Source organism: Eleutherodactylus coqui, chromosome 10 (genome assembly GCF_035609145.1).
Source record: "Eleutherodactylus coqui strain aEleCoq1 chromosome 10, aEleCoq1.hap1, whole genome shotgun sequence".
NCBI classification, from domain to species: Eukaryota; Metazoa; Chordata; class Amphibia; order Anura; family Eleutherodactylidae; genus Eleutherodactylus; species Eleutherodactylus coqui.
Window position 1 is genome coordinate 118,791,248 of NC_089846.1, and position 20,068 is coordinate 118,811,315.

The 20,068-nt window shown below is 44.2% G+C and overlaps 1 protein-coding gene across 2 annotated transcripts in view; it reads right to left on the reverse strand.

Annotated features, from left to right (window-relative positions):
- MTM1 (myotubularin 1) overlaps positions 1 to 20,068 on the reverse strand; it is a 71,548-nt gene that overhangs the window by 37,287 nt on the left and 14,193 nt on the right. For both annotated transcript variants that reach the window (XM_066581784.1, XM_066581785.1), the window contains exons 2-6: positions 17,818 to 17,890; positions 15,646 to 15,718; positions 12,239 to 12,333; positions 10,386 to 10,496; positions 8,168 to 8,269 (exon numbers count right to left, since the gene is read on the reverse strand). In XM_066581784.1, the coding sequence (XP_066437881.1) occupies positions 8,168 to 8,269; positions 10,386 to 10,496; positions 12,239 to 12,333; positions 15,646 to 15,718; positions 17,818 to 17,880 (444 nt within the window). In that variant the 5' untranslated portion in view covers positions 17,881 to 17,890. The remainder of the gene's footprint in view (positions 1 to 8,167; positions 8,270 to 10,385; positions 10,497 to 12,238; positions 12,334 to 15,645; positions 15,719 to 17,817; positions 17,891 to 20,068) is intronic.

Sequence of the window (20,068 nt, forward strand, 5' to 3'; positions counted from 1 at the left end):
CCTCTCTGCTGTCTGAGCCTATCCAACGTGTCACCTCATGCAGTACTGGCTTCAGCCAGCATATAGCGCCGTTGTACAACAGCAAAAAAAGAGTAAGTTCCCTAGGAAAACCAGGATACAAATTGGATTGGAAAGGGTTAAGGACACCCCTGTCTGTGGCCTCTTGTCCACAGCCTTATCTGCAATGAAGGAGAGAAAAAAAATAAAGCGACATCAGAAATGAGCAGTAAAAACAGCATTTTCTTTGTATGCAAATCAACCTAAATTAACAAATGAATTTTATTGCAAGGTCAGCAGCGGCGGCGGCGGAAGTGAATCTCTCGTTAGATCCCATCTATTAGCAAATTTACATTTGGCATTACAATATCGCTCAGCATCACAAGCTACTCAAATGTTGTCAATCAGAATTAGTTCCATCATCGGGGACGGCGCATCTTCATATGTGGGTTAATTATGGAAGCATTAGCTACATATGCAAGCTTAATAAGGAAACATAACTCACAATAATGTGCACCTTACAGACGGAATGGAAAGACTACAAACATCCTAATGTAACGCTCCGTGTTCAGCCGGATAATGAACAATCGCAAAATTAACATAATTTGGAGCATCTCAGCAGTTCTCCAAGACTCAATGGGGTCAATGAGGACTTCACAAGCGGCACAAATTACTCGCTACCTTCAGCCGTAACCCTTATATTTGTGTTCAGCAATTGTGTCGGTTTTTACGGGTATGCAGAAGGGACTGTCAAACCGAAGCCTATGTTAGGGAAGCCAAAGCACGTCCAGACGACAAGACATGCACACAGAGGCTATCTGGAGAAATATTACCGATTGTGGCAAGATGTTGGACTGTGATCACATATAGGGGCAAGTTAGTAACGTCAGCTCCTCGTCCTAAAAGTGCCTCACTCTTAGGTTTACCATTAGGCCAGCTATTTTTGGGCTAAAACCGTGTTTCCCAAACTGCAGTCCTCGTGACCCCCAATTTGAGGATATCCTAAAGGGAGAAGAGCTGTGGCAAGGTCTGAGGCACTGACAATTGCAGAAGACATTCCAGCTCTACAACCACCTTAATACCAAAAGTACAACATGGATGTGTTCAACCAACTGTAAGGGGAGAATCCAGATCAGCCGATCGTGGAGCAAGAAATTTAAAAAGTACCCATTATTACAAAAATATAGAGCATTAGGACACTGGCCGCAATAATATGTCAGTTTTTCCTGACAAGTTGCCGATGCGAACAGCAAAAATTGCAAGAGTTACATCCCGACCGATGCAAGAACTTTTTGAAACTTGGATCAAAGTCTCTTCATATGAAGTATATTGAATAATTATAAAACTGAATGAAGAACATGTAGTAGTATGCAAAATGCTGCATTGTTTTAGTTTATAAGTCAAAGTGTGTTACGCAAGAAGGTCCTTTTCCATTCACAGGTTGTCGGTGAGCAGGTACGCCAATAGGTACAGTTTGAACTCCGCCCCTCCCCCCCCCCCCCCCAATTGTGTGACTTTGTGGCCACAGGATAGCCCCGGTACAGGACAACACCGTGTGAAGGATAGATTGGCGACAGCAGCTCAGATCCGCACAGCGGTTGGCGTCAGAGCCACCCAACACACACTTATAAACAGACTGCTTGAAGCTGGCTTGCATGCTCAGACCCCCATGTAGTGTTTCCCATTAACCCAATTTCACCGCTAGCTGCAACTTGGCACAAGCATGGAGGACAGATGTGTTTAGTGATCAGTCCCAATACTTTCTGTTGCAAAGTGATAATCATCAACGTATCGTTTGCGCTGTGATTTCAGAGTGGCACATAGGTCCATCCCCTAGACTCGTGGTTTGGGGGACAATTAGTTATGATAGCAGGATGGAGTTGGTGGTTGTTGAGGGCACAATAATTGCCTGCCAGTATGTAGACAGAGTAATACAACCGGTTGGCATACCATATTGTCCAGAATCCTCTGAATAGGATAATGCCCATCCACATATTGCAGCCATCACAAGACACACCTTGCAAAGTGTCATAACCATGGATTGGCCCACACAGATTTATCCCCAATAGAGCATGTCTGGGATGCCACAGGTAGCGGCATTATGTCACATGGCCACCCACCACAAACTGTACAAGTCATGGAGAGACCCCAACAAGATATCCGCTGAGAGTATTCTCGCAGCGGAATGTGGACCCGTGCCCCTGCGCAGCCCTGCGACTAACCCGCCCCCGGCGTCTCCGAAGCGCTGAGATGTGCCAGCTGCCAGCCAACCGGCACATGCACAGAGCGGAGCAGTCGGGTCTTTACTGCGAGGCCCACACAGAAATAGAACGTGCCGCGATTTGTTTTCCGTGTGCGTTTTCACGTGGACAAATCACGGCTGTCTGCATAGGATTGCGTTTTGTACTGCAATCCTATGCAGGCGGGCACGGGTGGAAATCCCGCTGCGGAATATCCACCCGAGTGCAGGGGGCCATATTCTGGGTGTTCTCTGTACATATGTAGCAGGTTTAATGATATTCCAAAAATTCCTTCTGAGCGTAACAATTTCCACCACTTGAACATTAGCAATTCAATACTATGGAAATCCTGAAAACCCAACCTGTAGGGAGTTGTGAGGACTGGATCTAAGAAACACTAGTTTTAAATAGGTAAATCCAATCCAAGGTGAATTGACTCCTGGGAGTCAATCCAGTGTAAACTGATAATAGACTTGATTCCTCTGCCCCAGCGATTTACAATCCAAAGTGAGGTTGTAATATAGGTTATTGTAGTAAACCCTACCAAAAATTACAAAGTGTCTTGTATTTGCCTGAACGAATGATTTATGTAAAAAGTTTGTTGAAATATTAGAAAGGACAATGACCATTTGCATCATGGCTTCCGTTTGTTAGATGAGCGAGTATACTTGCTAAGGCACATTACTCGAGCCAGTAGTGCCTTAGCCGAGTATCTCCCCGCTCGTCTCTAAAGATTCGGGGGCCAGTGTGGGTGACAGGTGAGTTGCGCCAGGGAGCGAGGGGGAGAGAGAGATCTCCCCTCCGTTCCTCCCCGCTCTCCCCGGCCCCCGAATCTTTAGAGATGAGCGGGGAGATACTCGGCTAAGGCACTACTGGCTCGAGTAATGTGCCTTAGTGAGTATACTCGCTCATCTCTAGTTATTTCTCTTATGTAGTCATCTGCCCTCTTGGCTAAATTTTATAAACTCTTGAAAACTCCTTTTTAAGCTTATTTCGATAAACCTCCATCTGTGATTTCATCGTCTATTTCTTGCTTATGTAACAGCGATTCTGCGGTAGGGACAAGTGTTCTTGCTTGCAGTAATACTGGTTGAACTGGGAGGAAATACATTATTCATATATTCTATTTTCAACAGGTTTTGTTAATGGTAGCGTCTCTAAATAATGGATTGTGACATTGGAAACGGCTGTTTTTTTAGGGCGCGGATCCACGCAGAACTATTTATAACACTGCGGGTATATGACACACTTTGTGAAGGCGGACGGACACACTAGGCTTCCCGGTCAAACATCTCACCTTGGATTAGTAATCGCTTATGAAGTCACTTTAGTTCCATACCAATTACCAGTAACTTTACGCTCCTGACAATTTATGTCATTCATGTAGATATATACAGGGTGTGGTCAAACGGACGGATCCAGCTCTATTATCTCAATACTGGTATCATCATTGTATGTAAGGCAGAAAAAAAAAACACATGTCCATCCAGATCAGCCTATCCCCCCCCTCCCCCCCCCCCACTCCATATCGAAACAAGGCGGCACGGGCGCTCTACACGATTGTATCCCGCGCGGCCCCCGGTACATGGAGGTTTAATTTTGCATTGTGGCCCCTGCAATTTCAAAAATGTAAAACTAGCATGGCAGAAATCCGCTTTCCGCGTCTCTACGGCCAGTTTCACCTGAGAAAATCACAGCGATATCACAGCTTTGTTCCCGCCATTTTTAAGCGCCGGTGATGCTTTTTCTTGAGAATAATCGCGCATTGCTGTTACCCTCAATAATAAAAAACATTTTTATTTTTTTTAATCGCGAAAGTCAATAGGCCTTTATAATGTTAAAAACGCATCGCATGAAAATCGCAAGTTTGTGCGATGCGATAAAAAGGAGGTTTCGTAGAGAAACATGGGAGATAAAAAAACCGAAATAGCACATCGTTGAAAGATAGAGCACGTTGCATTTTTTTCCTCTCGCAGCCCTGCATTAGTGAAAACATCACTAATGTGAAGAAAACCATTGAAAAGCATGGACTTTGCAAACATGCGGTTTCTCGCGCTATTGCATTGCCGGAAAAATCGTGTGATGTTGTCGCCTGTGTGAAACCGGCCGAAGTCGCGTGGGACCGCTGCTATGACTGAAGTAAAGAATGTGTTCTCAAAGTGGCCTCCAGCTGTGATACATGTATGGAGCCGTCTTTGGACCTGCACTCATTCCAGGGACTCTTAACGCAGATCGGCACCGGAATCTCCTGCATGGTGGATGACTTCCTAAATGATCTACCCCTATCATAGCAGACTGAGGCCACTCGAATACACTTTCCTTACTTCAGTCATAGCAGTCTGACAGGACTTAGAGCCCATTTACATGCAAAGATAATCGTTCAAAAGATTATCACTGGAGATGAGCGAGCACCCAAATGGTCGGGTCCTCGTTATTCGGGTCGAGCTATTCGTAAAATTCGAGAGCTCTTTTTGAGTAACGAACCCAATTGACTTCAATGGGAGACTCGAGCATTTTTGTATGGGACCCGCCGGGTCCAAGCACTCTCACCCTCCCTTCTACTGCCAGCCTGCCACAAACTGCCGTTGACGTGCGCAGCATTGAGGGGCCAAAACTGGGGCAGGGTCGAACTCGGCGTGGTGCTCGTTAGAGTTGCAAGCACCTTCGAGTATGCTAATACTCGACTGAGCATCAAGCTCGGAAGAGTGCGTTCCCTCAACTCTAATTATAACCTTCATTTGCATGTAAATGAGCCTCCAGGACCTGTATGCAGAGATCAGCAGGTGGTCTGTTCTCTGCATTCAGCTCCTTTGTTCTGCCACAGACTTTCTGCTGAAGACAATGAAATCAGCGCTCCGGTGGAGAATACGGCACCATGGACAGCAAACATTATGCGGTCTGTGTTATCTTCTCTCTAGCTAAACATTGGATTTTATGCTCACCTAAAAATCATCGTTTAGCCAAAGAATGAAAGATGGGAGGATTTACACACAAGGATTATCGCTCAAATGATGGCTTTTGAGCAAATTTTGAGTGATAATCATTGCATATAAATGGGGCTTTAGAGAGACACAAAGTGGATTTCTGCTTCTCACATGCTACTCTTCAACTTTGCAACTGGGTTTCTCTTTCTCTCTTACAGGGGCCACAATACAAAAATAAAATTCATTTTTCGGGACCCCCAGAAGCCTGTGCGCCATACCATCATGTAGCATGAGCACGTCCTCCTAGTCAAGCACACTATTGTTATTTAACAATAGGACCCCATGTATTGAGACATAGCGTTGGATCAGGCTTTTGACTACACGCTGTATACATACAGACGTAGTAGGGCCATATATGCTCGGCTCTGATAACTGTACTGAGCATCGGCGTGATCACTGCCTGACCAAGACAAGTGTTCTCCACTACTACAAGCATGTAAAGTGAAGCAGTAATGTGGAGAGGGCGCTGGAAACCGGTCTAACTTTTCATTACACAAATAAGCACCTTTATTTGCTGACACCATAATAGCCCTTATTTATGTGCAGACGACACGCTATACCGTACATTATAGTGCTGCCAGTCTGCAGAACTCTCTCAGGAGGATTAGGGATTACAACAGCCTTGAGTGGCTTTCCCTACTCCACTCAAGCATGCATTACTTTCCTCAACAATGCAATGATTTCATTTAGATCTCTCCTTCGCTTGGCTGGCAGCTCACTTGATGCCCAATGAAAGGCACGCTTCACGCTGGCGCTCAGTTGGTCAGTGCTACCAGACATCCTTCATAAACCTAAATACTTCTTGCAACATTTTGTAAACCGGTTACAGACTAGAAACGCAGGTTCATATATCAGATCTTAACCCCTTAGTGACTGCCAATATGCCTTTTTACAGCAACCACTAATGGGCTTGAAACTTGCACAGCTCTTTAAAGTGGTGGCTTGGCTGACTACTGACAGCCAGGCTCCTGCTGTAACCACCAGAAATGGAGAAACCTCAGATTCTGGAAGTTTAACCCCTTTACATGTCACAGTCAATAGCAACTGCAGCAAGTAAGTAGAGGATATGAGGAGGGGGCTCTTCCACATCAGTACCCCACAATGCGATCACAAGGTACCATCGGGCTCCCATAACAGCCGGAGGCATGCAAAAGCCTCCCTGTCTGTCATGCATCTCATCCTATTGGACCCCAATCTCCGGCAGTGTCTAATAGGATGAGATCATAGGCATTGTAGAATGCACTACATAATACAGTGTACTATCCTAGCGATCGAATGATCACATCTTCAAGTCCTCTTGGGGGGACTAAAAAATAATAGCATCCAAAAAGAGTTCACTATAATATAAACTTTTTTTTTTAAATGCATTTTTCCCCACAAAAAACATTTTTAAATAGGTATTGCAACATTTGTAACAACACAAACAAGCAAAATACTTTGTTATTTCTCTCGCTTGGTGAATGTCAAAAATTTTTTTTAAAAGTAAGCTCTGAATTTCTTTTTTAGGGGGGTGGGATTAACAAAAAAAAAAAGTAATAAACAATCCAAAAGTCACATGCACCAATAAAAACTGCAACTCTTCTTGCAAAAAAAAACAACAAAAAACTATATAAACTTGGTATCACAGTAATCGTGCTGACCCAAATAAGGAATTATGTTATTTTTACCGAATGGTGAACATTTGTATTCCCCGTCTACTGAATGTCGGCGAGCGCCTGGGTTCAAACGGTCACCACACACACTTTAGATAGCGGTCAGCTAAATGCTCGTTCCCCAGCAGCTAATCCACCATACATATACAAGATCGGCCTAGCATGTGTTCTCCATGGGGAGAGGGGAGTAATTCTCTGTGCTGTACACCGCTAGTGGTGGCTTGTCTCCCATAATAAAAAAGGATCAGGCATGTTGAAACGCAATATGTCCAACCTTTCTTCCAAGTCATTGGGGGGAGTGAAAAAAAAAAGGGGGGGGGGGGGGGGGGAGGGGTTGGTAACATGTTAGCCAGTAGAGCAAAGTGTTATTGTTCCCAGCAAGAGAAACCAAGTAATCTTGTGGACATAATACCTTTTAATGGCTAACAAAAATACATGATGTTACAGCGAGCTATCGATCCTTCATCAAGCTAAAATGAAACTGTTTTGGGTGGGGCACATATATAATATGTAGAGAGAACAGCCCCCTTGACTGAAATACAAATGTTCACACACAGAAATTTGAGACCGTTTTGCACTCAAAACGTAAAACAGACAAAGGGAGCAGAGATATAAATACTTAATCAGCCCACTGAGCTCAGGAATGTGACAGTTTAAGGTGTCATCTTGCAAATAAGGGAGATGGAATAATACCTGTAGAGTGCCACCTATTGGAAGGCAGCATTCCTTCAAGCCAAAGTTAGACTCTTTATACAAGCCTTGTAACTGTAACTGGGAATTAAAAGCAAAGCCAGACTCCATGCACAGACAGCTGTTTCAGGGCAAATAAAATATGTTACCACGTAACCGAGGATCTGGAAATACCTGCGCCCTAACTTTGGCTTGAAGCAATGCTGGCATAAATAAAACAATATTTATATATTTTCATTCTGGAAATTTGTGCTGACCACAGACTTCACCAACATGCGCGTCTCTAACTGGTCATACACGCAACAGCGGCAAAATTTTCCTTTTAAGGACAGACTCAATGTTGTACCTAGAAGGAACCGGATGACGGTCATGTTTGTGTCTGCAGACCTAGGGTTGAGCGCCTCAATCCTGCCTTTGTTGCACACTGCCCCCCCTACTGTTATGATGGTCAGTGGAGCTATCACATACGACAGTCGGCCCTAGTAGTGGTACGAGGGACAATGACAGCTCAGCGATATGTTCAGGCAAGTATTTGGACAACGTATATTTTGTGATTACATGACAAGGGAAAATAAGAATTGTAGAATTCTACATAGCTGCTTACCAAACCGTGTGAAAGAGGAAAGGCATGCCTTGTGAGATCTTCAAATATCTGTTTTCTGCTGTGGGTTTCCTGTTTCAGAGCAAAACGCAGGTTTCTCATGTCCTAAATTGTAAAAGGATATAAATGAATCATTGTAGTCATCTTATTCACAGGAACTAGAACATAGAAGACCGGCACAAACCTTGTCCAGAAGTTATAAGAAACACATGGTGAGCAAACCTTGTATCCAGGAGCCTGCTTGTGAGCAGGTTGTAGACACACATTACTATACGGAGGGTGCTAGCACATGGACGACACCAACACTCCCAATTTGCAGTTTATTTCCAGGCTGCCTCTGGACTTGCAAGATGAGCCTGGTAATTAAATCAGCAAATTGCGAGCCCCAGCAGGCACCACTAATTCTCGTATAACAGCGCCCCAACAACATCCTGCACACCCAGCTGCTGCCGGAGAAAATTCAGCTGTTCCTCAGTGGTCTCCCTAATCACTACAACGGGCCCCCCAGATTTTCAGAGTTTTCCAATAACTATAGAAAACGGCTCATTGGTTTAATCAGTTACCACGACTAAGGCCGGATTCACACGGGCGAGTGCAGTATTGGGCTAATATGAGGCGGGTTCCATTTAAAGATCACTTCTGTGAAACTGCGATCCTCAGAGGATTGCAAATGTTTCCCATTGGTTTCAAGCCATGCGATGTCTTTTAAAGGTCCCATTGTAATCAATGGGCGAGGCATTCTGAGGGAACGCCAAAAAAATAGAACATGCTGCAATTTTTTTTTCCTCTGGAGGAAACAAAATAAATATACAAGTCCTTTCCAAGGAATGGAGTTCATATAAGTGCAAGTTTTGTGCATCTCGCAACGCACAAAACTCTTGTGAAATTGTGGCACCAAGATCCGCACAAAATAAACGATGTGGGAACACACCCTTAGGATGCATCTACACTAGTGATGAGCGAGCATACTCGCTAAGGGTAATTGCTCGAGCGAGCATTGCCCTTAGCGAGTACCGGCCCGCTCGAGAGAAAAGGTTCAGCTGTCGGCGGCGGGCGGGGAGCTGCGGGGAGGAACGGAGGGGAGATCTCTCTTTCTCTCTTTCCCTCTCTCCCCCCCCCCCCGCTCCCACTGCTCACTGCCGCAACTCACCTGTCACGTGCGCCGGCAGCCGAACCTTTTCTCTCGAGTGGGGAGATACTCGCTAAGGGCAATGCTCGCTCATCAATAATCTACACGCATCGTATTTTGGTGTGGATCTGCTGCAAAATCCACAGCATATTTTGCGCAGTGGATTTTGCAGCAAATCTGCACCATTTTGTGCAAATTTACTCCAGTTTTTGCTGAAACAGATTTCACCCTTTCAACTGAAGGGATGAAGTTTGCGCCCGAATTTGCTGTGAAAAATCTGCACTAATTCGACTACATATAATTTTACTGCATTGGGTGAACAAACATTAGTAAAAATGCTGCGTTTTTAAATGTGGCGCTTTACAGAGTTTTCTCAGGTGCTTGGGTGATGTGGTGCGTTAAAAATTGCTGAAACGCACTAAAATAGAACAGACAGCGTTCGAAAAGCTCAAACGCTCGTCTGAGAAGCCCCATTGAAATCAATGGAGGCTCAGTACAGCATATGAATATATTTTAGGAAGTGCAAAGAAACGTATGCAATAGGAAGACCCGACTTCCAAGCTATAATTACAGAGGTTCTCCGCCTAAATTAGTTTATGTGGCAGGAAGCATTAGGTCATGCCAAGATGCGCCACGAGGCTACTGCACAAGCATCATTCTCCATATAGCAGTGGTATCTAATAACCAGACATGACTGGACTTGTGCCGGCGTAATAATCCTCATCTCAGGTTGCAAGATTAGATTTTATTAAAACTTTTAAGCAGAAGCCTCTTTGCAGATCTGGTCCAAAAGCCAGTAAGATGCCAGCAAGACCACCTCTATGGACAAGAAATGCCCAACATATGCTGTACTGGCACCTGCATTTATGCCTTAGTACCCATATTTCCACAGCATTGTTTCCATGTGATTCTTGTGAATTGGTCACGTGCAGCACAATATAAATACCTAGTACACAAATTGTGTACACCAGTCATAATCCCCTGTAGAGACAATTAAAGGGGTTGCTGCATCACTAGCATGCCCTTTAATAAGGGAGTCAAAATATAGGTCACCCCTACATGCAGTATCGGCAATATGACTGTAAACCTTACCTTACAGGTAATATCCAGGCCGTAAGAGTTTTCTCCTCTACTGGAGGCACCCCCCATCTTCTCAATCCTGGTAATGACACCAAGAGGAACTTCAAACACGATTAGCTGCTCCTAGATACAAAAATATACATATCATTAAATATTCCGTCTTACACATAAGGCTTTTCAGTTCTCCAATATGTGTACGAGACATCGTTTTATGTAAAGCTGTATATATGAAAGCAAGAACTCCCGAATAGAGAACAGAGTTTATGAAGATCCCGTCTCCCCGCTCTGCTTGGGGTTTTGCTCATTAACGCGACCCTCCGGTCCTGGAGATCTACCAGTCACCCGCCTCCATTCACACAGGCCAGCACGATATCAGGCCCAATATCGCACTTGCCAACGAGCGGTTTTCACACCTATGTGAGGCGCTTTGCATTCAAAAACATCTCACATGGCTTCTGTGAAATTGAGATCCTCATTGTCGCATTGCAAAAGCCATAACTTCTTGATATACGAGAGCTTGTGGGTTTTTTGGGACGAGTTGTATTTTTAAATGGCACTACTATGGGGTACATCACTGGCGTAACTATAGGGGATGCAGGGGATGTGGTTGCACCCGGGCCCAGGAGCCTTAGGGGGCCCATAAGGCCTCTCTTCTCCATATAGGGAGCCCAGTACTATGAATAAAGCATTATAGTTGGGGGCCCTGTTACAGGTTTTGCATTGGGGCCCGGGAGCTTCAAGTTATGCCTCTGGGGAACATATAATTGTATTTTATAACTTATTATATTTTTGGAGAGGAATAGATTAGGGAAAAAAAAGTGCCCAGCAATTCCACCTTTGTTTTGGGGTTTTGTTTTTACAGCGGTCACTATTCGGAAGAAATAACATTTTTACTCTACGTGATCAGCGGGATTAATGCAATACTGAGTTAATGTGGATTTTATTTTTCTATTACTTTTGCACAATAAAGACGTTTTTAAAGAAAAACAATTGGATCTGCATTGCTGCATTCTAAGACCTACGTTTTTACTTTACTGGTAATTGAGCTAGGGGAGGTCTTGTTTTTTGCAGGGAGAGTTGTCATTTTTATTGATACCATTTTGAGGTACATGTCACCATTGGAATTCTTTTTATTACATTTTTAGGAGGCGAACAAAAGAAAAATAGCGATTCTGGCATTACTGTTTAAAATTATTCACCAAATTTTCATTGCTTGGGTCATTACAAATGTGGTAACATCCATTATGTGCAGCTGTTTTGAATATTTTTCATCCGTTAAAAAATGTGGGGGTTTTACTTTATTACTTATGTAGTGCATTCTACTCCGACTATGATCTCAGCCTATTAGACTCTGCTGGAGGTAGGGTCTAATAGGAGGAGTTACATGGCAGACATGGAGACCTTTGTCAGACTTCCAGCTGCCATGGGAACCCATTGGTATCTTGAGATCGAACTGCAGGGTGCTGATGGGTGACAAATAGAGCCCCCTCCCTGTCTATTTACATGCTTCCATTTATTGTGGCATGTAAGAGGTTCAACTGCCAGGATTCTTAATGTCAGTGGAGGTCCCAGCAGTTGTCCCCCACTAATCAGCAAGTCATCCTTTATTCCCTTGATTTGGTGGGACAATGCGTCAAAGGGTTTTTCTGCTGAGACTGTTATAGCATATCCACAGGATAGAACACAAATATCTAATAGGTCCCAGATGTCTTCCACCCCATCTTGTCTCCTCATCCTGGTGGGGTGTAAATCAAAAATGGCAGCTGGCAGAGAACACAACTATGGCACATCATTCAACCACCAAATATGACAACTACTTCACTTAAAATAAAATCCTAAATCGGAGACAAAGGTTTGTAACTTACCGTCTCCTCACCTTTGAAGTACAGTTTATAGTTTGTGACATAAAGCCTTCCTTTAGCTGGAGCATTAAATGGACACATATAAATAACTTCTTTATCTGTTAAAGAGAACAGAGCGCATACATAAGACAGCAGGTATATATAAACTATAGAAAAGGGTTATTTGTAGGGATGAGCGAGTATACTCGCTAAGGCACTACTCGCTCGAGTAATGTGCCTTAGCCGAGTATCTCCCTGCTCGTCCCGAAAGATTCGGGTGCCGCCGCGGGGCGGCGGGGGAGAGCAGGGAGGAACAGAGGGGAGATCTCTCTCTCCTGCCCGCTCTGCCCCGCTCCCCGCCGCAACTCACCTGTCAGCTGCGGCGGCACCCGAATCTTTCGGGACGAGCAGGGAGATACTCGGCTAAGGCACATTACTCGAGCGAGTAGTGCCTTAGCGAGTATACTCGCTCATCCCTAGTTATTTGGCATAAATAGTTCTATTAAAAAAAAAAGAACAAAAAAAAAAAAACGAACAACTTTGCAATGTTCAGCCAAATGATAAAATCCCAAACTACCTGAAAACAATATTTAACTAAAGGCAGACACTGCTTTGATGACAATACTAAAAAATGCAAAACAGAAACATTTGTAAAGCATAACCAAATGTAATGCATCTATGATGAAGTCACAGCATCCATTCAAATGGGTTTCCCATGTAGCACACAGTGTTCTTACTGAAAGAAGTGGCCTTATCAAAAGAACCCATCCATGTGCCCCAGACAAGGGGTGCACAACCTTTTTCCGGCCCGAAAGCCATATTGTTATAATGAACCACTCCTAAGGGCCAAAACAAAGCTAACTAGTATTACTAACTGTTAAGAAATTGTGTACAGTAATGCATGTCCTGTGAGGAATGGTTAAAGGATCTGGGAAGGTTTAGCTTGCAAAAAAGAAGGCTGAGAGGAGACTTAATAGGGTCTACAAATATCTGAAGGGCTGTCACAGTGCAGAGGGATCAGCCCTATTCTCATTTGTACAAGGAAAGACTAGAAGCAATGGGGTGAAACTGAAAGGGAGGAGCCACAGATTAGATAGTGAGGGTGATCAATGAGTGGAACAGATTGTCATGGGAGGTGGTGAGTTCTCCTTCAGTGGAAGTCTTCAAAGGCTGGACAAATGTCTGGGAAGATTTAGTGATGCTCCATTGAGCAGGGGATTGGACCCGATGACCCTGGAGGTCCCTTCCAACTCTACCATCCTGCTACGTCTTATCCCATATGAGTAGTCATAAAATGTCCAGCGTCTGCCATGGGTTACATATTCAGCATATTAGGATGTGTTCAAATCCCGACAAGGGCTGTCCTAAATTCAGTTGGACCAAACTGACCAGAACAATGGGACATATTTACTTAGAGCAGTGTTTAATATGCCAGTAAGTAAATTATGCGCTTGCGCAAAAAAATGTATTAAGTGGTACATCCTCTGTGCACCAGACAAGCCATAAATGATAGTAAATATGACTGTTGGAACATTCATGCCCACGCCACATAGAGCTAGGGCCCACGATGACAGGGCCTGGCGTAAAACTGCAAAAAGTCGACACTTGCGCCAAGAACAGGTCTTTTTTGCAGCAGGCGGTCATTTCAGGTATACACATAGCAGCATCCATGCACATAAGGAGTATGGACATGGACTTGTGAAGAATGTGTCAGTAGCGTATACAAGGAGGGCTGAGGGGGCACTTAGCATCTCCGACCACAGCATGTCTGAACGGACGTCTTTATAGCACAACAGAGATATAATTTACATTTTCCCGCTGTGATTCATTTTCATGGTAACTCCAGTCATATGGTTGTGCCAGGGTAATTGAGCCACTATCTGTCCTGAGCGCTGGGAATGGGAGGCTCCAGAAAGTCTACAACTTAATATCAGCTCCAGGTTATTAATATTTCTCCACCATGTTTGATACTGATAGACAAGGAGAAAATGTGCTATGGAAAAGGACGGTCATAATTTCCCCCTAGAAGCTTCCTACAGGAAGACATCACCTAAATAAATAGGTCTTCAAAACTGTAATCCTGCATGTAATCAGCCTGCCCCTGTCACATGATCTAGGAGGAGGGGTAAGGGGGACCCTATAGTCAGCCAAAGACCATTGCGCTCCTCTGGATTCTGACAATCTAACTTTGCAGGCCTGTACTGATACTTCATCAGATCTTCTCACGCCTGAAACATAGTCCATCTAATTAACAAAAAGCCTAGTATTCTTTCATTCTCCAACTGTTTTGCTTGTTTATAATCGTTTGGCTTAAACATAGTATCTTTTATATTAAAGCTTAAAACGTTAACAAGTCGAGCCCTGGCTGCTCTATAGAACTTGCAATCCCTGACTAAAACATTCACTTTGCAAAGTCTCAGCGAGTGCCCACGTGCACCGGGAGGTTACTGGAATCTAGGCATCTCATTCGCCTTAGAATAAAGCAGGTCAGTGGTGGCAGCGTGCGTTTCTGGGGTGGGTGATTTATGCTCCATCTTCCAATGAGTGCAGGATTGAGAGTGTAGATGTGGATTAACCCCTCACGGTCACACTCATGTCATGTGCTAAGAAAGCCTGGTTTGTGACCAGTTGGTGGCAGCAGTGGGATCTGCTGCTGTTGGTCCCCTGATGACAACCAAGAGATTTATGGAATATCAAAAGTATATGCTATAAATGTCTAATAAGTGGGGGTTCCACATTGGCTACTTCCATCTATTGTGACAATGGGGTCTTCCTTCCTCTCTACAGTCACTACTCCACAGAAGAGTAAACCATACATCCATGTGGCTTACTTTATTGTAGATTATTGGGTATTGTAATAGCTACCTAGCATTTTACAGCTCCCATGTACTACAATGCAAAAAGCTGCATGGATAGACTGCCACTTTTAATTTATATACTGTACTTATTTTTTGGAGTGCCAAACAAATCTCTTGATATATGGGGAACTCGAGGGATGGCTACGCTGATTAGTGGCTATGAACCACAAAATCACGGTGTGGCTGCACTGGGCTTTATAAATCTGTCCCATTGTGTTCCGAGTCAAACCTCTAAACAATGCACATATAGAAATCATTCTAAGGTATAACTTAATTGCCATCTTAGAGGGGAACTTTGGAGATGACCATTGCAACTATGCATTGGGTAATCTCTTAACCATGTCTGCAAGTAGTGATTTTAATGTGTTTGAGCCTTTGCTAAGCAACATAGACATGAGCCAAACGTTATAATACCAGTCGTTACGGTCACCATATTGAGTTGCTAGTAGCAGATATTCATACACTACTAGGCTGCCAGGGTGAGATACATGGTAGTCAAGGGGGGTAACTAATTTTTTGAGATGATTATGTGGAGGAGCAAGGGCTGACCACCAGGAGGATGTAGGTCTTCACCTGTTACAAGGCTTTCTCCAGGTAGGAGGGGGACTTCACTGTTGTTCTCTTGGTTGGTGCCATCTCTGGGAGGCTGCAAGAATAAAAAGTCATTTTTAGGGGATATCAAGGTTTTGGAACGAATGCATTATAAATATGTTTTGGGGAAAAAAAAAAAAAGGGGTCTCAATAGTAACAGCTAGCGGTACCAAGATCACTAGGGCCGTAGTAAAAGAAGCTCAAATACATTGTCTATGAAGGATCTGGTTAGAGATGGTCTAGCTGCTGGGACCCCTAATGATCATGAGAATGAGGAGTTTTGAGTGTCGCACAAGTGAATGGAGCGGTGGTAATACAGGCGGACTACCGCTCCATTCATTGCTTTGATCCAGCTATCTCTGGCAGACCCTTAGAAAAAAAAAAAAGGAGCAGCACTGTGCATGTGAAACCACCCCTCCATTCATTCATGGAACACATGAGACCCCAATTTTTGTGATCAGTGGGGAATAGAGATGAGCGAACATACTCGTTTAGGGAGATTTCGCAATCGAGCACCGCTTTTTTCAGTAACTGACTACTCGGGCGAAAAGATTCGGGGGGCGCCGGGGTGAGTGGGGGGGGAGGGGAGGGGAGAGAAAGAGAGCTCCCCCCTGTTCCCCACTGCTACCCCCCGCTCCACCACACCGCCCCCGGCGCGCCCCGAATCTTTTCGCCCGAGTAGTCAGTTACTCGAAAAAAGCGGTGCTCGATTGCGAAATCGCGCTAAACGAGTACGTTCGCTCATCTCTAGTGGGGAACCAAGTGATCAGACACTTATGTATCATGTGGATCTATACTGTGGGTAGGTAATAGTTTTAGTGGGACAGTGGAACAACCCCTTTAATGTATCAGTACAACGGTCACTAAATGGTAAAATTTCCTGTGTTTTTCACATTTATGTACCCAGCACAGTAATTGCTAAAGTCTGAGGAAAAAAAAAAAAATCAAAACCATAGCACTAACTATGTAGTTCAATCAGTTGGGAGGGAAAATGTCTTGTAGGATCTGACTACAAACGGTTTGTTTGTAGTCTGTAACCATGGAGACACAATCCGCATCAAAGTTGCAAAATCCAGTTGCATATTTTAAAAAGTTGTTTCATTTGTTTTCACGGATGCATTGAGGAAATGAAAAAAAGGTCACACAGGAGACGTTTTCAATTTACCAATCCAACTAATGTTAATGAGGCCAAGAACACCACCAATCCCCACGGATCACAGGTTACAGGTAGATACAGGAATAATAGAGTGCAAGCGAAAGCCAGATGAGTTCCTCTAAAAACATCAGTCAGGCCCTGTGTACAGCGCGTCTTAAAGGGAACCCATCGCCTGCCGAAAGCGCCATAACTTGAAAGTGCTTTTAGACGTAACCATTATAGTTCAAAAACATCATTCAAACAAGCGGAAGTAAACGATAATCGCACAGGCTAAACGTGAGCCAACAACCGAATGATAAACGATAATCGTTCACTTTTCGCTCAACGCTCATTCTATGCAGGCATATAAATCATCACCGGCTCGTTCGCTAATCGTTCAGTTGAAAAAATCTGCGCGTGCAATACGCAGTGAATAGAACGCCTTGATTTCAATGGGTTCCTTCACATAAGCGTATTTTGAACGTGCATTTTGTTCGCGCACTAAAATACGCATCACGCTCTAATTTCCTGCGCATTTGTGCAAGGAAAGACCACATATTGAACTAATTACACTAATTGCCCATTTCAATGAATGGGAGCGTGGCGGTGTGTTTTTTGTGCACGTGCAAATGCTCACAAGTAGAACAGTAAAGCATGCGCTTGCAAATAAGCAACGCCCATTACGCAAATGCACGTGTAAAATACGCTCATGCCCGTGTGACGCTGGCCTTAGACACAGGACTGCCGATTTACAGGGCACACCAGGTAACACTGATACATTATATTATGCATTAATGCTGCCTGGAAGGTATTGTAAATGTATTGCAGGATGCTTGGTAAGACAGGGGTTAAATTTTGAAGACAAGTTGGATCCTACAAGGATGTCATCCGTACGGAAGTTTTAAAGACGTTCTATGTCAACACCTTGATATTCTACTGTAAGCACCGCGACCAGAAATGTCCAATGGCCCAAAAACGTACAAGAAAGTTGTCCCGATTTGCATTAACAGCAGACTTACCCTTCTTATTGAAGAATTTTCCAAGGAGTTTGAATTGAACCTTGTTACGGAGGACGAGGCCATGATGAGGAACCTGCGGAAGGAAGAAGAGAAACAGCTGAGAAAGCATTATACGGGAGGCAGCTGCATGCCGCCGACAGCCAGGTATTACTTGTGGGTGGAGGGATGGCGCTAACAGCTGTATAACACCTCTTCTAGTACACAAGGCTGGTGTGAATGGAGCTGTATATATGTGTCAGTATCACAGACTAGAGCACGGTATCCGCTCGTCACGCTATTAACACCGCGGCGGCGAAGGCTGGTTATTATTTCACTCAGACGCCGTCATGCACAGAACCCAAATGCCGACAGCGTGAGCTGCGCCAATACATGTGGAAGACGGCAGCACCTCTCCATACAGAAGGCTCTTCATTGATGACCCCATCAAGTGCTTGGTGACGAGTGACCGTTCAGCACCGGGACGTACGGTTAAGCACTTCATGTTGACATAAATGTCTGCACTGACAAGACACATGTATTATTGGTTTAGGACTGGGCAAGCCATTTTAATTCATAATAGTCACATGCAGCTTCTTCCTCTCCCTATTGGTCAGCATAAACCCGATCATTCTTGAATATAAATCAGATCAAGGCAGTTTAGGATTAACCCTTTCCAATCCAATTTGTATCCTGGTTTTCCTAGGGGGCTTACTCTTTTTTAGCCGTTATACAACAGCGCCATATGCTGGCTAGAGTCAGTACTGCATGAGGTGACACGTTGGATAGGCTGACAGCAGAGAGGCTGGCCATATACAGTAAGAGAACCCTGACGGACGTCTTCCAACATCAGAGCTGTACAGCTTTAAATTATAATGTCTTCAGACAGCGGATTGGAAAGGGTTAAGGCCGGGCTTACATGACTTGAGAGGAGAGGTGCCCCGGGGGCAAGAGTCTCGCACCCCGGCACGCAGCAAGTGCGCAACAACATTGCGTACTTGCTGCTAATCCGCATGCACAATCTTGGAGTGTACGCGCATGTAATACACGGCAAGATCGTGCATGCTGCTTTTTGTTTTGCGCGCAATACACGTATGAAGAAAAAAAGCCGGTGTGAGTGGCCCAATAGAAATTAATGGTCGTTTGGCATTGCGTGTCATGCGCAACAATATGCCCTTGTGGGAGTGGCCTGACACAAAAAGAGATTCCCAGTCGGAAACTGGTACATTGAGTAGAGCATACACAATCCCACCAAAATTAACATTGTATGTTTCAACCCCCTCCCCTTTTTGGTCCAAAAGAAGGCAAAAAAAAACAAAAACAAGGCAATTTAACTTGTAGCATTTATTTACATGTGTTATTAACTAGTGCGGCTCCTTTGTCCCTAATGATATACTCTCTACTAACATCTGATACACTTCAGCTGATATTTCCCTCTATCCGTCCAGCAAATGTCTGGCGAGTTCTCTCTAAGATGATGGATGCTGTTCATATTTCCAGACTCGACATCCCAGTTTTTCCCAAAGATGTTCTGTAGGGTTCAGGTTGGTACTCTGTGCAGCCGGTCCGATCATGGAACATCCATATCTTCAAACGGCATTGGATTTGTGACAAGGCTTGCTGTCTTGTTGGAAGTATGGCCGACCATTCCCAGAGTATTACCACATTGTCGGCAGCTCAATATTATCTAGAATGTCAGGGTCCACCTCCGTGGTCATGGTTCTTGTCACTATAAACAACTGACCGAGACCGCGCCACGTAAGACATCCCCACACCGTAACGCCCTTGCATAGCTCCCTTGCCAGAAAAATAACAATGGATCTTAGAATGCGGTGATGTAGATTCAGTTTTTCTTTAGAAATGTGGTTTTATTGTGCAAAAACAGTAAAAAAGGAAAACAAATCGACACAAACTGGTTGCAGTAATCGTGTCGATCCAGAAAGTTATGTCACTTTTACGGCCAAAACAATGGCGGAATTTCAGGGGTTAGTGGGAGTTCCATCTCTCCAACCCCCCACCCCCCAAATAAAAAAATTTAAAAAAAGTTCTACAACACATCGCATGTACCCCCGACTTGTACTTCATTAATGTACACAGACTGGCGAACACTGGCGCATTGGTCTGCCCCTTCCTGCCCCGTTAGCCTGCGAATAACTTGCCATGATGGAGTATCAACTATAGTAGCATTATTCAGTATTTACCCAATCAAGTGGTTGAACATTAAGGAAAATAGATCCATTCAATGAAGTGAAGACTAGAAGGAGGACAATATAAT